The sequence below is a fragment of the Salvelinus fontinalis genome, chromosome 2 (genome assembly GCF_029448725.1).
Source record: "Salvelinus fontinalis isolate EN_2023a chromosome 2, ASM2944872v1, whole genome shotgun sequence".
Taxonomy (NCBI): Eukaryota; Metazoa; Chordata; class Actinopteri; order Salmoniformes; family Salmonidae; genus Salvelinus; species Salvelinus fontinalis.
Genome location: NC_074666.1, coordinates 41,251,547 through 41,271,647, shown reverse-complemented (window position 1 = coordinate 41,271,647; position 20,101 = coordinate 41,251,547). Strand labels below are relative to the sequence as shown.

Genomic DNA, 20,101 nt, shown 5'->3' with positions numbered 1-20,101 from the left:
TCTGTCTGTGTGTCTCTCTCTCCCTCTGTGTGCTTGTTTTATCGGGGACTTGGCAGCTCGCCAGTCTGGGCTGCCTGCCACAGCCGAGGGTACAGTATGTACAGTGAGTCTTGTGCCAGTTTTTTTTCTAGTGTTTGTTATGAGTGGGGATTTTTTAATGTATTATTGTCTGTCGAGCAGTTAGTGTTTGCCGTGGCGGTGGTTGAGCCATCAGAGAGAGGGGGGTAACTGTTGAATGTAAGAGGAGTCTGGTGGATGTCTAGCACCGATACGGTAAGCTGATGAGTGGGCCTCGGTGGGCCGTGGGCCCAATAAAGGAGTGGCGTGTGCCTGTGTTTCTCCCCAAGTTAAGGTCACCGCGTCCTGGGAGCCCGCGAGGGGAAGGCAGAGTGGCCTGGATGAACAGTGACTTGGCTGTTTGGGAACAGGGAAGGGAGAAACTCAGGCCCTTTAGGGAGGTGTGATGTGAGATGCCCTGGTATCCCTGTTGGTAGAGTGTTGTGGAATAGTCTTGGTACCAGTTGGCCCACAGACTTAGATGATTTATAGTTACATTTTGTAAAGCACATGGATGCTTTATATGATGTAATTATTCCTCTTCTCCAAACCATGGCTGTTCAGGCTCAGTGAGCGGAAATAATGCACCATCAAAGCAAGTTTTTATCTCAACGTCTTTTCTAGATTCAAAAGCTCTAATCCTCTGTTTACAGTAACAGCCAAGAGTTCACAGATTAACCAACTGTATAGGCTGTGAAGTAGCAGAAATGAAACCCTATATGAGCTTTGGCTTGCAAAGCCAACTGAACTTGTACTGAGATAGATGACTGAATTGATTGATTGAATGTTTTAATGGACAGGCATGCTGTGCGCACACACATGCACACACAGAAACTAGATTAAATTACATACAGTAGACAGACACACACAGGGCCACGTGTGCACGCCGTCCAGACTCCCAGGGCTGTGTCATTAGCAGGCCCGTCCTGGCCGCCCCGGCCTGATTAAGTCTGGGCTCTATTCTCCAGGGGGACCCAGCTCTGGACCTCGCTTGACTTCATTAGCTCAGCCGTCTGAGCTAGGCTAGGGAGTAGTCTCGTCCGGCAGCAGGCCCCCTCCCTCGCCACGCACACACACACTCCGCAAATACACACGCATGCACTCAGAAACACACACTGCCTCTAATACAGACACACAAAGGCACATTACGTCCAGACGGCGAGACCCAGCCAGGATCACATGGGGGATATTACTGCCGGTGGACTATCAGGAAAAGGGCGTCATGTCTGCTGGAACATGACAGTACAGCTTGACTCCTGCACTCTGAGGTTACGTGTGTGTACTGTTATTTTCACTCTGACATATTATCCCCCCTCACTGACACTTCAAAATGTCTCCAAAGCTTGTTTTGCTGGTTTCAACTCGGTTAGCCAGCCAGCCACAGCCAGGAAGGACAGTCACCTTTTTTGGGGTTGCCAGATATTTCTGCGATGTCTCACTGTTTGTCCCACGGTATCAGCCCTGGGGGGATTCTTCTGCTCCCATTGTTAGCATTGCATTGTCTTTTCTGTCGGTCTTCCTGCTCTAACCCTTACTTGGGTTACAGTGTTAAAAGTTAACACTCTGGCAACCTAAACCTTGAGCTGACTCTAAATATCAAACTGCACACCTCTATTGGTTTGCCATTACAGAGCAGAGGAGCCAAGATCTTGGAGCTCCCCCTCTTTTCTGCAGGCCACCTCATGTCAACCCTGACATAATCTGCTAGTTAACTCTCAGTGCACCTGACTGACACCTGCTCCCACTTCTTTGTGCGCGCCATATAAATGGCTAAAGCATTAAGACATTGAAAAATGTGAGGTATTTAGAAAAACGAGTGCTGGGGAGAGGGAAAGAGAAAGTAGGGGGGATGAAGAGAAAAGCCCAGGTGAAAGTGTTGCTCTTTCTCTCTCTCTCTGCCTCACTTTCTTTCTCTCTTTCTTTCTTTCTTTCTTTCTCTCTCTCATCTGTCTCACTGCCGTGGGAGCAGAACAGAGAGCGAGCGAGGAGTAGAGTAGAGTATAGTGGAGCGGCTCGGCGGAGCTTTCTTGGCCCCACTCCAGCTCTTCCCTCACAGTGATGACATCATGGTTGTGCCGGCAGGTCTGGATGTTCTGCCAGCATTCCAGCGTGTTTATGATCACTCGCAGATGTGTCCAAGAACATACTGTACCCAAACCAGAAATTAATGGAACTTGACTGCCTTCCAAGCCACATATTCCAAAATAGTGAAAGGCCTTGTGAATCAGGACAGGGAGGGAGGGGGGGGGGGGGGGGGGGGGGAGGGGGGGGGGGGGGGTGTTGTGGAGGAAAAGCTCTATTAAAAGTTTTGGGGGGGAAAAGGAGAAAAGAAAATGCCCCGTGATTTACGTGTATATTTTTCACAACAGCTGACACCATAGCTCACCGCCCCCACTCCCTCCCTCCCCTCCTCCCTCCCTCCAGTACATTAGCACAGGATGACAGACGGCATGGATAAATGGGCCAAGCTTCTGTTTGGCCGTGTGCCCTAACTCCTCTCTGGTGGTTTAAACCCATAATACTTTCCCTGACCTGTTGATGTACATTAAACCCCTATTTAAAAACAACACTTGAATTATTTGGGGCATAAATCTGCCTCCATTACAAAGGTCCAGAAAAGACGATTGGGTCCCTGGCTATAATGGCCTCAGTAATTGTCCGGCAACTTCTCTCCTCATCAAAAAGCGCTTCCAGTCAGCCCCCCCCCCCCCCCCCCCACATACATACACACACACACACACACACACACACACACACACACACACACACACACACACACACACACACACACACACACACACACACACACACATACACACACACACACACACACAGGCAGGAGGCAACCAGTTAAGACCTCCATCCACCTGAAATGAGACTTGACTGCAGGAAATAGTGTTCTTTCAGTAAACTGCCCCCATTTTAGCCAGAACTCAATGTATCTACCTGGCTGCACTCTATAAGCCTCTGGAAGAGGGATGGTCTATCTAGGCTGTACAGTATGTGACAAGAATGGCCTACATCTACATTGCTTGCTGTTTGGGGTTTTAGGCCGGGTTTCTGTATAAGCACTTTGTGACATCTGCTGATGTAATAAGGGCTTTATAAATACATTTGATTTGACTGTACTGTACACAATGGGAGGTGACGCCTTTGACTGTTAGGCATCTGTCATTACACTATGACGGAACTGGATGGCCCAGTTTAGTTTGCTTGCCCCTTAAGGCCATCTCTCTTCATTCTCTTAAGCTTCTAGACTATTCCCCCAGTAGGTGAGGTGCTACAGTGTTTGTATCATTATAGTAAACCACTAATTACTACTGAATGTTGTCTAAATTGGATCCTGTTTCAATAACCTACTATTATATGGTACTTGAGCGCCAGTCATTCAATATCTGACCTTGTGTGTTTTTATGACTGTTCTTACTAAACGAGTCTCTCTCTGCGTTCATTGTACCGTTCATATAATTATGTCTAGTACTACAAAACACATATGGCCCGGCTTCAGATCTTAACACGAGATTGAGTCGTATTGATACTTAATGATTTACGATGCTTTTACCACTTTCAACTTCAAAAGTAGCCCCCATCGAATTACCTCGGCGACAAGACACCTTATTCATAAGATTCAATAGGATATTCAAAATCGCCTTGTCCGTTAACCATCACCTAGTTAAAGAAACATCTCTGGTGCTAAAAAGAAAACCCAAAAGGAAGCTCCCAACTAGCCCATAATACCCATGTAGAAAAAAGACCTTGATCTTACTCCCTTACTCCTTTGTTGTCAGGGTATTGCAGCTTTAAATCCCTTTGGTTGCTAAGTAGCGAGTGCCCCTGTGCTCTAATGGGCTGATTTGGTATTCAGCTCGATGCCGGCTCTTATTTTTGTATGCGAGATGGTGTGTTTTGTGTGGAGGGTGAGTGCAGTGAGTGTTTTGATGGAGGGTGATTGCGGCAGCGTCTGGAGGATGTTTTAGAGTTTTATGAGCTGCACAGTACACTGTGTGCCTTTTCTAAAACAGAACACAGCCCATAGAATGTTGGATATGGTTCTTTTTTTTTTTTTTCCTCTGAGCAGCTCCTGTCAGAGACGGGAGGAAAGGGGGTGGGTGGGTGTCACTCACTGGAAAGGAAAGGGGGGTTTCGATTAATTTGTTATGCTGAAAAGAAACAAGTGATATGGCAGAAAACACACACATACACCTCGACACACACTTCAGAGAGGGGGAGAAGGCACAGAAGCACGTCTACAAGGGAGAACACGTGTGTTAGGTTCATCATGCTGTGTTGGGGTTGGGGGAGGGCTGTTTGTAAAGAAGTGCACCTCATTCCCAGAATGGTGAACGTTGCTCAAGGGGCTGTACAAGGATCAGGTGAACTTCATTGCATGGTTTGCATTTTATTTTTGGAGTTCCTTTTCAGTGGAAGGTCCTTGACATGGACTTAAGGCCAAACAGGGAATGGCAGGCACTATAGATCTGTCAGAATGACACAGCCATCTATTGCTTTATTGGTACAGATAATCATTCTTATCACTAAGCAAGTTCTGAGGAATGCAATAAAGAATTACGAAATAGAATGATAGCATCAACACTGATCCCCTAAATGTCAACCTCGTCCCATTAATAACAAGACATGGAAGTCAATATTCAGGAAGTGATGTGAAGCAGTCATGATTAGAGTCAGAAAAAATACTTGCAAGGAAGCCAGCAACATGCATAACGTTTTGGGCCGAAAGTATATGCAATTGAGGGGCGACTATTTCTGTTAGATATTTTTTATTCACAGTAACATTTTTGGATCTTCAGGCATAAGGAAACAACGTAACTCAAGTTGTCTCCCCTTTTTGAAGTTGTGTGTATTTGTTTGCATGTCTCCGGGCAGAAATTACTTGTTTGTGTATTGGGTTCTGTTTGTGTTCAAAGATCAAGGAATTGATACCAGCTGTAAATCTGTGGTTGAAAAGCAGTGATGTGTTGTTGGAACAGGCGAAAAGGGAGGGAGGGAGGGATAGCAATGCAATAAAAGAGCCAGAGAAGTGTACTGGAGGGGGGTTAGGGGAGGGAGGAGTGGGGGGAGCGCGCTTGGTTGTGAGAGGCTAAATTTAAATCGTAATTGGCCGACTTCCACAAGCTTGCGGGCATTTTAATGAGTCATAATAACTTCATTTAAAACCAGCTGAGCAGAAATAGATTGGAGAGGAGCCTGTGGCCAGTATGGATTGGTGTTTTTGTCAGGCCCAGAGCCCACTCGCTTTCATCGCCCAGAAAGCCGCAGACACGCATGCACACCCACACGCTGGGGGGACATCTGACTGGGGTTACACATAGTGTGCGTGCACGTGTGTGCGTGCATGTGTGTTTATTTAAACATACAAATATTCAAAACCATTTGTATTGAAAATCATACCCTGTGTATTTAAAAATGCCCTGGTGTACAGTATACTGCCCAAGCCTAGTTGTAGCTTCAGTTAGTAACCATACATGTCAGTCCGACAAACTGTCTGTATATTAAACAGTCTGAATGATCACTGTTAATGTATCTGTGGCTGCCTGTGTTGACTACATATCAAAAAATAATAACCAACTGATTAACCTACTCACCCAGAGGACAGAGTTGGCTGGAGAGAGTACGACCAACCTTGGTGTAAATTGTAAATGGGCAGAGTGAGAGAACGTGTGACCTGACTAATCAGACTACGTCACACCCGCATCAAAATATCTCAATTAGAAGGATTTTCTCAGAAAAGGAAAACAAATCTGGGAAGGATAAAAATCAGCCCTTATCATGAAATGCCACTGAATCTCTATCTGGCTCAGCAGAAGAACACTGACGATGTTGTTCTAATGACATAACCATGTATCATACATTGCAGTGGCTATAAGATTATCTAGTGTTTATCTGTGACTGAAATTAGGAGAGGAATTTGTTGGCACCGGCAGAGCTGGGCCAGTCGAGTTTGACAGTGCAGGCAAACTTTTTTTTCTTTTTTTTTTACCGAGGAAGTCTGGGTGTTTAAGCAGGTTCCAGTGAGTGTGGGAGAGCACTGTCGCGTGTCCTAAAATGATCCCACAACCATGCACTTTAGTCTTTCTATTAGCTGTCACCACAGCAAATGCATGGCTTTTGTGTTTGTGTAATGGTATTAGGGAAATGTGCCATGTCAGACCTGACCACCATTCCAGACTTCATTGAGTCTGCACCCTTCAATTATGTGACAATCCGTTAACCATGTAAAAATTATATTTTGCACATAGTTGTCATTGCTATCAAGCACATAGCATTCTGTTGTATGCAGAAATGTTCTATGGTTAAGACCTAAGCTATCAATACAATATGTTCTTGGTAGATTTTCATAAATAAGAAATAATCTATAAACATGGTATGACACTGACGACACTTGCATAATTGGCCAGATTGGTCTTGTCGCAACATTCCCCCCTAAAAAATATACGAGTCGGATTTAATCTTTGTGGGCCATTTTGTGACGGAAATAAACTCTGTCATACGCTACCACAATGCCAACCGAGGAAAAGAAAGCATGATTTGTTTGCCACGTAAATGGCCATGAAAGTAAATATCCTCCAAGGCATGGCCTTTATTGCATTATGTAAGTTGGACTATAGCTCTGGGAAAGTTTTAGATCAATTTCTCAGCACAGATTAGAAAGCTATGAATCCCATTTATGGAAGAGACTCCCTCCTGAAATACTCTAAGAATTTATTTTTTCTTCGGGATGAAGAGACAATCAACCCGCTAAGCAAAGATCCGCAGACGGTGCTTTCATGTATGAAAAAAAAGGGAGAGAGAGAAAGTGAAAGAGAGGGGGAAAAAAAGATAAAAGCACTCCCAAAGCCATCTGGAAGTAGCCAGGACACACAAGGCTTGCTTTTATGCTACTAATTCCACTAGGAGGTGCAGCATAAAAGCAGAGTGTGGATATTATGTTCTAACTGTTGCGAACTATTAAATGGCCCCGGAATACTAATCTTGGTGGTCAGGCAGAGGGAGGACTATTTTTGACTGGAGTAAACTGTCTGTCGTTTTGGGGCTCAGGAAGCCTCTCAGAGGAGATGCTTCTGCTCTCTGTTAAATTGATGAGCCGTCTAGCCAGTAGTGCCTTTTCAAGTCTGAGCACAGTCAAAGGAGCTACTATACTATCCCTTCAGGTGTCAAAAATGTAGTCATAGATGAACTATACTGAACATAAATATAAACGCAACATGTAAAGTGTTGGTCTCATGTTTCATGAGCTGAAATAAAAGATCCCAGAAATGTTCTATATGCACAAAATGATTATTTCTCTCAAATGTTGTGCACAATTTTCTTTACATCCCTGTCCTTTGCCAAGATAATCTATTCATCTGACAGGTGTGGCATATCAAAAAGCTGATTAAAGAGCATGATCATTACACAGGTGCACCTTGTGCTTGGGACAATAAAAGGATGCTCAAATATGCTGTTTTGTCACACAACACAATGCCACAGATGTCTCAAGTTTTGAGGGAGTCCACCAGAGCTGTTGAATTGAATGTTCATTTCTCTACCATAAGTTGCCTCCAATGTCGTTTTGGAGAAATTGGCAGTACGTCCAACTAGCCTCTCAACCGCAGACCATGTGTAACCACTCCAGCCCAGGACCTCTACTTCCGCCCCTTCACCTGCGGGATCGTCTGAAACCAGCCACCTGGACAGCTGATGAAACCGAGGAGTATTTCTGTTTGTAATAAAGCCCTTTTGTGGGGAAAAAACAATTCTGAATGGCTGGGCTTGGCTCCCCAGTGGCATAGACCCACCCACTTGGGAGCCAGGCCCACCCATGGCTGGTCCCCTGCCCAGTAATATGAAATCTATAGATTATGTGCCTAATTTATTTCAATTGACTGATTTCCTTATATGAACTGAACTCAGTAAAATTGTTAATTGTTGCATGTTGCGTTTATATTTTTGTTCAGTATAGAAAGGACTGTACAGTGGCAGCTTGGCCTATTTTTGCCCAGCTGATTCTTGGCCTTTGTTGGCTCTCGGCCAATGGCCTGTCACTTCTCGAGTGTCGGTTCTATCGTTACTATATCTGGGTCCTGTGGTGCACTGCAGAGTGACTGACTAGGAGCTGCTTCAGAGGAAGAGGGCAGCATATCTGGAATGTGTGGCAGGACATTGTAAAAAGTTTTAGAGAGGAAGTTAATGGCCCGTCACGCTGTCCACTTTTGTGAAGAAAAAAATGTTTATGGAATTGACTTTCTTTTTTCTCGCTTTCTCTCGCCCTACTTTTTCCCCTTTTCCACTTCTTGCTAGGAAATATTATGGCTCAGTCCCCCCTCACTCAGAAAAACAAATGACATAATGGAAAGAGCAAGCAGCAAACTCCTTTTGTCATTTGGCAGACATCTTGGCCAAAGATGAAGGTTTTTAGACTATTTAAGGTGAAGTATTTTCACTCAACTTTTACTTTTGGAATTTGTATAATTTATATCACATTCCGTTTGAACTCGTAGGCAATAAAACTTTATGTGCGTTTTTAACTGGGTGAAAAATCATTTTGGATGCAAACGAAATAAACAAGTATGTAAATCAGTGCACCTGAGTGCAGTTAAACGCTGCATGTTTTCCACATTTCCAGTTGTTTTGGTTTTTGGATTTCCTATTATCTCTGCTTGGCCATATCAGCAGTTTGTTTCTGTTGGCTCTGCGACCATGTGCTCCTAGTTGGCACTTCAGATGTCCACATATTTCAGACTGTTCTCATCTTCAAGGGATAATCTGTATTAGTGATGTTCAGCTGTCACCAACAAATCTTCAGGTACATAGAGTCCCCTTGCTATTGGCAATGTATTACGGAAACTCTCACAATCCCATTGAAAAGGGATTATTACCATCTTGGGTTTGTGCATTTTTAAAGTCTTCTGTTAAACATTTCTGTCCGTCTTCCCTCCCAAAACAAATATTTTCCCTCCTTTTTCCTGTCGCATTTACTGTCCCAGAGGTAATTGTTGCCTACTGCCCCCACCCCCCAGGCATCCTAACTCTACTCTGGCCTTAATAAACCCAGTAGTTCCTTTGACAACGTGTGACTTGAAAGCAGGAAATAATGGGCCCTAAATGCTAAATCTTTACAGGTTATTGACCTGTGGAGAGAGCGCATATGCAGCAGGCTCTGCCATCATTTCAGTTTCCCCTTTCTAGCCCTGTGACCATTTTGTTTCACTGCAGACACTGTAGCACCCATTTGTCAGGAACTGTGCAGCATTTCTACGGCTTCTGAACCAATTCTTCATGCCAACTTTGCGATACTGGCTCAAATACAGCAGCACCACATGAATGTCTTTTATGGCCACAGCTTGTTGTCTTTTGTTACATTTGAATACCAGGTTGCCCTGTCTTTGGTTGCTTTTTAGTGGCTGGACTCTTTTACATTGGCCGTTACTTTTGACTGGTACTGTTAAAAGGCATCTAGAGGCATCTGTTGGAACCGGCTTCACACAGTCATCTTTTTCCCCAGGCCATATATAAAAGCTGGCAAATGACAACCGAAAACGCCTTACTTCCCCCCAGCCTTCCATCCATTTCTCCTAAGCAATAAAGGCATTTACAGCACTGTAAAGACATGTCAATTGCTGTATCCAGCGGGTTTTCTGTGTCCTGCAATAGTCATGGGGGGCGAGGGTTCACCTCATGGTCAGACTCTCAGGTTCATATGGAAAAAATCTGCCGCCTCCCGTCCACTCGCCAAGACCCAAATCCAAAGGTTATCGCTCAGCTCCAACAGTTCAAAGAAGTGTTTATGTCCTGGAACATTCCATGACCTTCCCGGGCCAGGGGAGTGACACGGTGACTAGCTCTAGGTCTAGAGATGTTTGATATAGAAACGGTCTCCCACTAACCATGGCTACCATTTGTGAACTGTGGATGGTACTTTTTCAGTACATTGGTGTACATTTAGGCCTGCATTACGCACCAGTGGCCTGTCTGTGTTGGTTCAATTAACTTGGTTTGAGTGCAAAGGGAGAACTGCATCCACTCTCATCAAACCATTCAAATGAAAGCTGTCTTACGCTAACAAGCCATTTTGTTTCTGTCATTCCAACGGTCGCTTTTGAGGACAGCTGGCCAAAACTGGCCTGACCTCCACATTAGGAGTTGGTCTCCCTCTATTGTGGGGACCAAGGCTATTCAAATCAGGCCTCTTTGCCTTGAGGAATGGAAGTCTTCCTTGAGGAATGGCCCCTGTGTTGGAGGGAGCAGAGGGGGAACAGGGGCAGCCAGCCGGACTGACTTCAGGTGGTCCCGTCCTCATTTCCTGCCACTTCACACCAGCAAAGCCCCAGTGGGTCCTCTCTCCGCTCCCCGGCCCGGCTCATGTTTCCTCCCCAAAGCTTTAAGAGGCCTTTGTGTCCGAGCGCACCAGACCGAGGGGGAACACGCCAACATGTCATAACTTAAGAACGTCCAGCGACCCCCCTTCCGAAAAAAATGGGGAGTAGGTAAAGCCGGAGAACACATGGAAACTTTCACCTCTGTGGCAGAGAGAGGGAAGGTGTTGGGGAGAAAGAGTGAAAGGTAGTTTGTAGGGTTGATACCAGTATCATAATATTTTTCCATGGAAAAAATGAACACACAGCTTTTCAAAAACCTGCTGTATGTAAAATATAGTGTGCTATAGCTCGGAAAATAAATACTTGACTCTGGATGACAACATAATGATGTTTTGTTTCCCACGTTTGGGCTGTTTTCTGAAATAAGTTAAATCCGCTTCGTGTTTTGTTTCTTTACTAACAAGTATCACGATACTAGTATCGTCCCGGCCCTAGTAGTTTGGTGGGCTGGAAGGATTTGTTTATTTTGGTTTCTTGAGTGGTTGGATAGTTGTCCTGGTAGGGAGGATGTGAGTTAGTGTGGCTGCTAAGACCAACAGGCAGGCAATCCAAAGGCCCAGACAAGGCTGAGGCCCAGACTAGTGTACTGCCTGAACAAGGCTCTGACTGACGTCAGGAGGGGGGGAGGGAGGGAGGGGGGGGGGGCGTTATGTGGACTGAGATGCCCCTGGTCTCCCCAGGGCAAGAGCACTGAAAATAGCTTTATTATACAGAGGAAAGAGCGAGCAACAGAGAGGGCGAGGAAGAAAAAAGCCTGTCTGTGACCTACTGGACAGACAAATTGGTTTGCAGGCAAAATGGATTAAGAGATTGAGCAGCAATAAACAAGGGTGACTGATTGTGCTGAAGCGCATCCATTTTGAGGGTTTGAATTCAGAGACTGCTTTGGTGTGTGTCTGTGTGCACACACGCCCTCACATTCGGCAAGTCAATATTTGTCTGCTTTCCTCGTCTCTAGACATCCTCGTTCTGAGCAGTAGACCATAAAACTGTCATGTGGCCTGAAGATTTTCTCTTTTTATTTCTGTTTTCCCCCCTGCTGATAACAATATCATTGTAAACCAGCTAACCGCTCTCCCATGTCCTTATGGTCAGGATTTGCAAGGGGGAAAACAGTTTTATCTTATCTACTGTACAGTGTTTGCTTACACAATTGTGTAATTCCGAGTATTTTGTCTGTGGGTCTGTCTGTGTCTGTGCTGCACGTGTCTATGGGTAGCTGTGTGTCTATTTGTATAAATTACTGTATATGTTTGTTAGTCAGTGCTGTGTGCCCTTGGTCTATGTGTGTTGTGTCGGTGCGTGCGTAACACACTGTGTGTGTGTGTGTGTGTGTGTGTGTGTGTGTGTGTGTGTGTGTGTGTGTGTGTGTGTGTGTGTGTGTGTGTGTGTGTGTGTGTGTTTTGAGAGGAATCCTGGCTGCGGCCCAGGATTTTTGTCTTGGTTGATAAAAAATGTGCTGCCTGCGGTACACATCTACTTGAGCGAGGGAACACACAGTTCTGGGCTGTCCTTTCCAATTGGCAGTCTCCGTACTGTTCTGTGACTGATAAGAGGGTAGTGTAAATAAAACTGTACAGCACAGCTCGTTACCGCTGAAGGGAGAGGAGAGGGAGAGAGGAAAAAGGAGAGCGCGGTGTCTGTACTCATTGTTCTGACGGATGTGTGTGTAATTTTTTTTTTTTTTGCACCCAGTTTACTGTCTTGCATAACCCATTTGTGTAGGCTCACCGAACAGCCAGGCTGTGTTTTTGTTGGTTTCTGTGTTTGTCTGCTCGAATATCCCTCCCTCTCTCTCTCGTTCTCTCTCTCTCTCTCTCTCTCTCTCTCTCTCTCTCTCTCTCTCTCTCTCGTGCTCTCTCTCTCTCTCTCTCGTGCTCTCTCTGCCTCTCCACAAAAGGAACAAACTGCATCTTCTGTCTGAGAAGTGCCGTTGAATGGCATGGTTATGCGATCACATTGAGGACAGGCTGTGTGTGTGGTGCGGCGCGGATGGGCTCCGTTAGATTGGGTTAGCACAGACACACCGTGGGGTGGGCTACTGGCACTTCCAATCAGGGGTAACCCCCCCTTACACAAACGCACACTGTAACCCTCCCACCGCGACCACTCTTCACTCAGCTCGAGTTCCCCACTACCCCCCCACCTCCCTCCAATCTGTGCCGTGACTTTGTTTTGATAATAATAATTTGGTAGGTGCTTATATTTGTCCTATTTCACACATGTACAAGTGTGTATTATATGCCTGTTTGAATTGGAAATGTGTTTTTTTGCATATCCCATCTCCCTAAGGAGAAGGCAGCTTCCTCTCGCCGCGGCTGCCACGCAAGGCCATAAACAAAGTGTTCTGTTTCTTTTGAAACACAAAAATCCCGCTGCCAAAATATGTTGTGCAATATTACAGAGGAGGAAGCAAAAAGGGTCCTTCAGTGGCACGTGGCACAAACCACCACACCCCCTCCTTTTCCCTGGGTTATTCGAAGCAACAGTTGTGCAAGGCCCATTATGTCAGGTTAGGGCCCGGTTGTGGCAACTTGAAGGAGGGAGGCCAAGGAGGGAGGAAGCGGGGGTTGTTAGAGAACAATTATTTTATAGCCACTTCTTTCTTTCTCTCTCTGGAGAGGCAGGCAGTTATTTTGAGCCGCAGAGTTGGTGCTTCCACTGCACTACCCGGGGCAGAGGGTCGGGGAGAGGGGGAGGGGGGGGGGGGGGGGGGGCACTGTGCCAGGCATGAGTTTTTCTCTCACCTCTCCTCTGTCTGGCTACGAGATGCCTTCTATTGATAAAAAATAAGTAGGAAAGGGGATGAAAATGTATCACTTTAATTTGGGTTAGGGTTTTTCAGTGGCCCTCTGAACAGGTCCTGCCTGCCAGCTGTGTGGCTGGCTGACTGGGTGCTGTGACCCCTCTATCAGTCCTCCTCCCCACTCAGACAGTAATGACCCACACCAATGAGGTGCCACAGAGGTTTTGTCCACATAGAGACACGGGCGTCACGCCGCCACTTCCTCTAAGGATTTATGTCCATGTGCCGGGTGTACACTTCAGCCTCCCTGGGGAGCGGTTAGTGTTGCGCCATTTGTGGGGCCCCGGTTAACTAAGCCTGCGCTGTGCTGGATCCCCCCCAGGTAAAGACTGATTTGGCTCATGGCCCCTTTTAGTGAGGACTGCTCATGGTTACAGTACGTTGAATGAAACTAGCAGTCAAAAAATCATTATAGTCAATGCTAGGGCCAGGAGTTTTTCTAGACCAGTGGTCGGCAACAGGCGAACGGCGGGCCAAAACCGGCCTAAATAATACATTTATTTTTCATATTTGTTTTTTTTTTGTATTTGAATTTTTGGTCAAAATACACTCAAATCTCTAAGAATTCAGCTGAAAAGGATTTTAATTTAAAGTATTCCCGCAAATAAAATAAACATGTCTCAATGTAATCAAGGTATGAAATTATTGTATTTGAAAATAATCTATTTTTGGCCTTAATTATGGTCATTTTACAAATTATTATAATTAAGTTCCTGCCTCCAGACCATCCTCAAATAGTCCAGCAGCTGAATCTAATTGCCTACCTGTGTTATAGACTATGTGACCCAACCAGGAAAGACTCCTAACCCTATAATATCCAATAATCTCCATTGGGCTCTGGAAGAAGCAGGAGAGCTGATTTTTATTAATGCAAATTTAAAATGTGATATTCTGTCTATCTCACCTGAACACGGTTCCCTCTCCAAAGGTTAAGTATCTTTTAACGGACAAATTGTGCCATATGTTCAACTCTGCATTAAACATCCCTGGCCATACGTTGCCTTAAAACATGCAGAAAATCAAGGGTATTACTTTGGCAAGTTTTTTTTCTACTGAAATCCATATTTCTGTAGAAGAAATGGCTATAGGAACTAATGCCTTGTGCTGTGAGTGTGTGAATTGACAGTTAAGGTCTAGTACAATAACTCGAACAGTTCCATAAGTTACATAAGTAACTGGCAAATGTACAACTCCATCTTGTCCATCATGCCTCGGTGTAACTTGTCTTCCTCAGACTAACAGTGTAGCTGTTTTGTAATAGTGTTGCGAAACCTACACCCAGTTTCTCTCCATCTCGGAGACCAAAAAAAGTTATGAGAATTAACTTCCTGTTTTGATTTGCTGCTGCTGCCGCCGGAGGGTGTCGTAACCCTTGGAGACAATGCCAAGAACAGAACAGCCAAGCTCTGGTTTAGGGTTCTCATTGTCCTGGGATCAGGACCACACAGGACCACCGAACACACCTGTTTGATATCTGGGTGGAGCAGGACAGCGAGTTAGCGAGCCTTGACGTGCTCCCATAGCACCCCCTGTTTGTGTTTTGATAAATACCTCCGCTCCTCATGCTGCACTCATACAGTTCAATTCAATAAACATTATTTTGTTATTGCCCCTGGCTGGGGAATAAATCACGTTTATTGAACTGAATTGGATTGAAGAAGTGCAGTGAGAAGAGAAGAGGCCCAACGTTGGCACATGTTCCCATATTGCACTAATAAAGCTGCTCAGACACAATGGCTCATGTAATATTCAGTACTATGTCAATACCAATTTTCAAAAATAGGAACATCACTTATACATCTGAGTTTGCTTGTTGCTGGTGTGTGGGAATTGTTTTTTATGATATCTTTAAAAGAAAACCTGCACACTGCTCTGCTCTTGGCAGTATCAGTTTGTTAATTTAAATACATGTTTTCACTACACAAAAATGGTATGGCTGTTCCGAAGGCTATGTAGTACTACCACACATGCTGTACTACGCAAGTACAGTTAGGCCAACTACACTGTAGGAACCATATTATGTCATCCTATATAACTACTGCTGTACACACCTTTTCTATTCATATACTGTCCATACGGTCTATAAACATCCATCCATATTTGACACCCTCCTGTCTCCTCTCCTGTGTTGCAGCTGGTGAGAAGGCCATTGTCTGTGACCAGTGTGGAGCCCAGTTCCAGAAGGAGGATGCGCTGGAGGCTCACAGACAGATCCACACATGTAAGAACACAGCCCCCCGCTTCTGCTTCAATAAGGCTTTACACATGTACGGGCCATGTTCCCCCATCACTCTGTGTTAGGGAGATTGTGATCTCTTTGAAACAGTTGCTCCACTCCCACCATGGTCTTGTACACCATCTATTTCTGTGTCTGTTGTGCAAGTGTCTACAGTACGCTCTTGAGCTTAAAGTTTGAACCAATTCAGGCGAAACGGGTCCGATTGATGGCTATAAATATGGCCAAAAAAACATGAATTTTAGTGTGCCTAAATGGTCTGAAGCATATTGAGTAACGTCATATGCTAGTTGACCTTAATGATAGTTGACTCATTATTAGGTCTTAGTTGTTTTTACACCACCGTGAGTTTAAAATAGGTGATGTATTATGGCGCTTGCCGCTGACCGAAGCAGAAAGACCCAGCGGTGAACAAATCCACATGCATGGCTTCTGGCATAAAGCCGAACCCCCCTGAGTTATGGTTATAAGCCGGCTGGCTCGCGCCACAGTGGGCAGTGGAAGGTGAGGGTCTGGAATCTTCCCTGGCACACGGGCTCCCTCAGCCTGATGACACAGCCTGGATGCCAGAGAGGGGGAAGGGAAGAGACACCCAGACCTGGGACCTACCGTCCACTGGCTAGCTGGATGGGACTGGATCATATCAGGCCTTTTAATAAAGCAATGGTAATCATTACGGGACTGGACGGTGGTGGAGTGCCTTTCACTTGGCAAGCCAGTCTTGTTAATCAGCGTATCAGCGACAGGAGGATGAGGATGGCGACGTCTTTCCAGCAGATTCCAAAGATCACTCACTCATATATGGCCGACTCGGGTTTCCCTCCACTCAGTGTGTTGATCCACCGCTGCTTGATACTGTGGGAAGGGTGACTAGGTGTGTTGTGAATGTTGGACTCCGGAGTGTGTCAGATGGGTCACAACCTCTGGTGTGTGTAGCATTGATGTGTGTGACCCGCGGTTTACTGGGTTACAGCCATTCTATCACTCCACACTTATGTGACTGGCCAAACAACAAGCCATCCTCTTTCAGGACTATGGACTGGTAATGTGATCCAAGCAATGTTCTCCTGTCACTATATCAACCTCAATGTCTTCCCAAGTGATACATTTATCTCTTCCTTTTTTTCCTCAAATGAAAACTTTTTCAGTAGATATAGTTTTGTTGTACTCTATTTCATTGAGAGTTAGCCATTGTTAGGTTGATGTTACTCAACCTGCAGGGAAGTCATGCTCTGTTTTGTATTCGAAATGGGGGGAGCTCCTCTGTGTATTGCAGTAGAAAAATACCCAAACAGAATCAGGATGGACTATGTGACACCCAGTATCATGGAGGCATTGACACGTCTCATCCAAGCCTGACTCTAACAACTTTCCGGAGAAATCTTGTTGGCCCCGCATTTTTTGACACTCGTGTCTCAGGGCTAGCCCCACTTGAGCAGGCCCCCTATTTAACAGCGGCTGGGGCCTCCGGAGCGGCCTTGACCAATCGAGGGTCCCGGAGTGAAGAGGGGTTAAACAAGGCTAATGATTGGACAGGCATACCAGCAGAAAGGAAGGCAGCTCTAAATATAGCATTCCAGTCTGGTCTAGAAAAATGGGCAGCACGACTTGTCTTCCTGCCAGGTATTGGAACAGCAGTGAGGCCAGTCTCCCTCGAGGCCCGCCAGGCTTATATTTTAAAATGTGCTGTAACGCATGGCTAGGCTGATACGCCGGCTCCATCCCTCAATATGCTCACCCATATGCTTAGCTTTACTCCGTTTACTAGCTCTGGAAAATGGGTTGTCACCTTATTCTGTTTGTGTGCGGTTCTGTGTATGCCTGTGTGGCAATACATAACTTACTGTACACTGTCAGGAAGGGGATTATTCATAGTTGAAACCGTTTAGAACAACGGTTCCAGTAAGCATGACTCATGTAAGGTGAGATTGAGAGGTGAGTGAACAGTGAGGAATCACTCTGTTCTGTTTACTCTCATTCTGCTATACAGAAATGGTTGAATGACACAAAGTTCACAATGAGATGTAATATACACCTTTTTCATAGTAAGAAAAGCGCTCCTATGAGAGCTGCTGTGTCCATCCAACCCCAGAGAAAACAAACTGTTAACAGCTAGAGATTTCTTCCTCTCCACTCACCTTCTACCCCCTCGGTCCACAGTCCGGTGGCTGTGTGACTGTGTCGCACCCGCTATGTAAATAGTTAATGAACGTCGACATGGAGGTGGTGTTTAGGATGACCAGAGTTTTACGTGGCGTCGTAAACGTCCGGGTCTCAGATTCCTGCTGGCAGTGCAGGCTGACAGAGCGTACAGAAGGGCAGAGAGCGAAGGCCTGTTCTCGCTTGTTCCCCTCGTGCAGTCATAGCGCCTTCACCCCACCCCCGCCCCCCCGCATCTGAAATACTCTGTCAAACTGTCTGTTTTTTACATGTGCGCTGTACACTATAAACATTGGATGAAAGACTTGAAATAAAAAATGTTATTATATAAAGATAATATTAGGTATTGTGCAATTGGAGACATATTATTTTCCTTTGTAATGACTGTAATAATAATTAAATATAAAACACTGTTTTTGTACAGGGGTCGAACACCAGACAGAGGAAAACATAGGAGGGGAAAACATTGTTGACCATCAAAGCCAGATGTTATCTGAGCGGCTGCTTGGCAGCAAGGGTTGTTGTTCTCAAATGACAATATTTGGCCCTGAAGTCATGCCCATTTCTGGGTAATGCTGCTCTTTCAATGGGCACTATTGTGGCATCCCTTCTGGCCAGTTGACGTCAGAAGTATCAGCTGCCACGGTGCTTCTTCAACCGCTCAGACTCACACTGCTTGTGAAACAGGCTTTATATTTAGCGTTACTTGGTATGTATCCCTGTGCATGCATGTACATTACTCAGAACATGCACGGTATGAACACATGAATGTATGTGTTCACGCAGTAGGTTACTCCACTGCACTGCCCTGGTCTGGCTTACCTCATTTTTTTATTTTTATTTTTATTTTTTTATTTTACCCCCTTTTCGTGGTAGTAATAGTAATTGTTAGTAATTACTATCTTGTCTCATCGCTACAACTCCCGTACAGGCTCGGGAGAGACGAAGGTCGAAAGCCATGCATCCTCCGAAACAAAACCCAACCAAGCCACACTGCTTCTTAACACAGCGCGCCTCCAACCCGGAAGCCAGCCGCACCAATGTGTCGGAGGAAACACCGTGCACCTGGCTCCCTTGGTTAGCGCGCATTGCGCCCGGCCCGCCACAGTGGTCGCTGGTGCGCAATGAGACAAGGATATCCCTACCGGCCAAACCCTCCCTAACCCGGACGACGCTAGGAAAATTGTGTGTCGCCCCACGGACCTCCCGGTCGCGGCCGGCTGCGACAGAGCCTGGGCGCGAACCCAGAGTCTCTGGTGGCGCAGCTAGCGCTGCGATGCTGTGCCCTAGACCACTGTGCCACCCGGTAGGCCCCAGGCTTACCTCATTTTTAAGGGCAGCCCAACCTGACTCCCACCTCCGGCGCCTTCGGAAAGTATTCAGATCCCTTGACTTTTTCCACATTTTGTTATGTTACAGCCTTATTCTAAAGTTGATTTCAATAGTTTTTTTTCCCTCATCAATCTACACACAATACCCATAATGACGAAGCAAAAACAGGTTTTAAAAAATGTCTGCTAATTTATAAAAAATGTAAAACTGATATCATATTTACATAAGTATTCAGACCCTTTACTCAGTACTTTGTTGAAGCCTACCTTCGGTAGCGATTACAGCCTCGAGTCGTCTTGGATATGACACTACTATCAAATTTCAATCAATCAAATGTATTTATGAAGCCCTTTTTACATCAGCCGATGTCACAAAGTGCTATACAGAAACTCAGCCTAAAACCCCAAACAGCAAACAATGCAGGTGTAGAAGCACGGTGGCTAGGAAAAACTGCCTAAAAAGGCCAGAACCTAGGAAGAAACCTAGAGACGAACCAGGCTCTGAGGGGTGGCAGGTTCTCTTCTGGCTGTGCCGGGTGGCGATTATAACAATACATGGCCAAGATGTTCAAACGTTCATAGATGACCAGCAGGGTCAAATAATAATAATCACAGTGGTTGTAGAGGGTGCAACAGATCAGCACCTCAGGAGTAAATGTCAGTTGATTTTTCATAGCCGAGCATTCAGAGTTAGAAACAGCAGGTCCAGGACAAGGTACCACGTCCGATATACAGATCAGGGTTCCATAACCGCAGGCAGAACAGTTGAAACTGGAGCAGCAGCACGACCACATGCACTGGGGATAGCAAGGAGTCATCAAGGAGTCAAGGAGTCATACTCCTAGCCCCCCAACACAAACTATGGCAGCTTAAATACTGGACATTGAGACAGGAGTCGGGAAACACTGTGGCCACGTCTGACGATACCCCCGGACAGGGCCAACCAGGCAGGATATATAAAAGGTTGGCACACCTGTATTTGAGTTTCTCCCATTCTTCTCTGCAGATCCTCTCAAACTCTGTCAGGCTGGATGAGGAGCATTGCTGCACAGCTATTTTCAGGTCTCTCCAGAGATGTTCGATCGGGTTCAAGTCCGGGCTCTGGCTGGGCCACTCAAGGACTTTCAGAGACTTG

General features: G+C 45.6%; 1 protein-coding gene across 3 annotated transcripts in view; it reads left to right on the top strand.

Annotated features, from left to right (window-relative positions):
• LOC129819034 (zinc finger and BTB domain-containing protein 16-A-like) overlaps positions 1 to 20,101 on the top strand; it is a 125,531-nt gene that overhangs the window by 64,355 nt on the left and 41,075 nt on the right. For all 3 annotated transcript variants that reach the window (XM_055875559.1, XM_055875541.1, XM_055875549.1), the window contains exon 4: positions 15,374 to 15,460. In XM_055875559.1, coding sequence (XP_055731534.1) covers positions 15,374 to 15,460 — 87 coding nt within the window. The remainder of the gene's footprint in view (positions 1 to 15,373; positions 15,461 to 20,101) is intronic.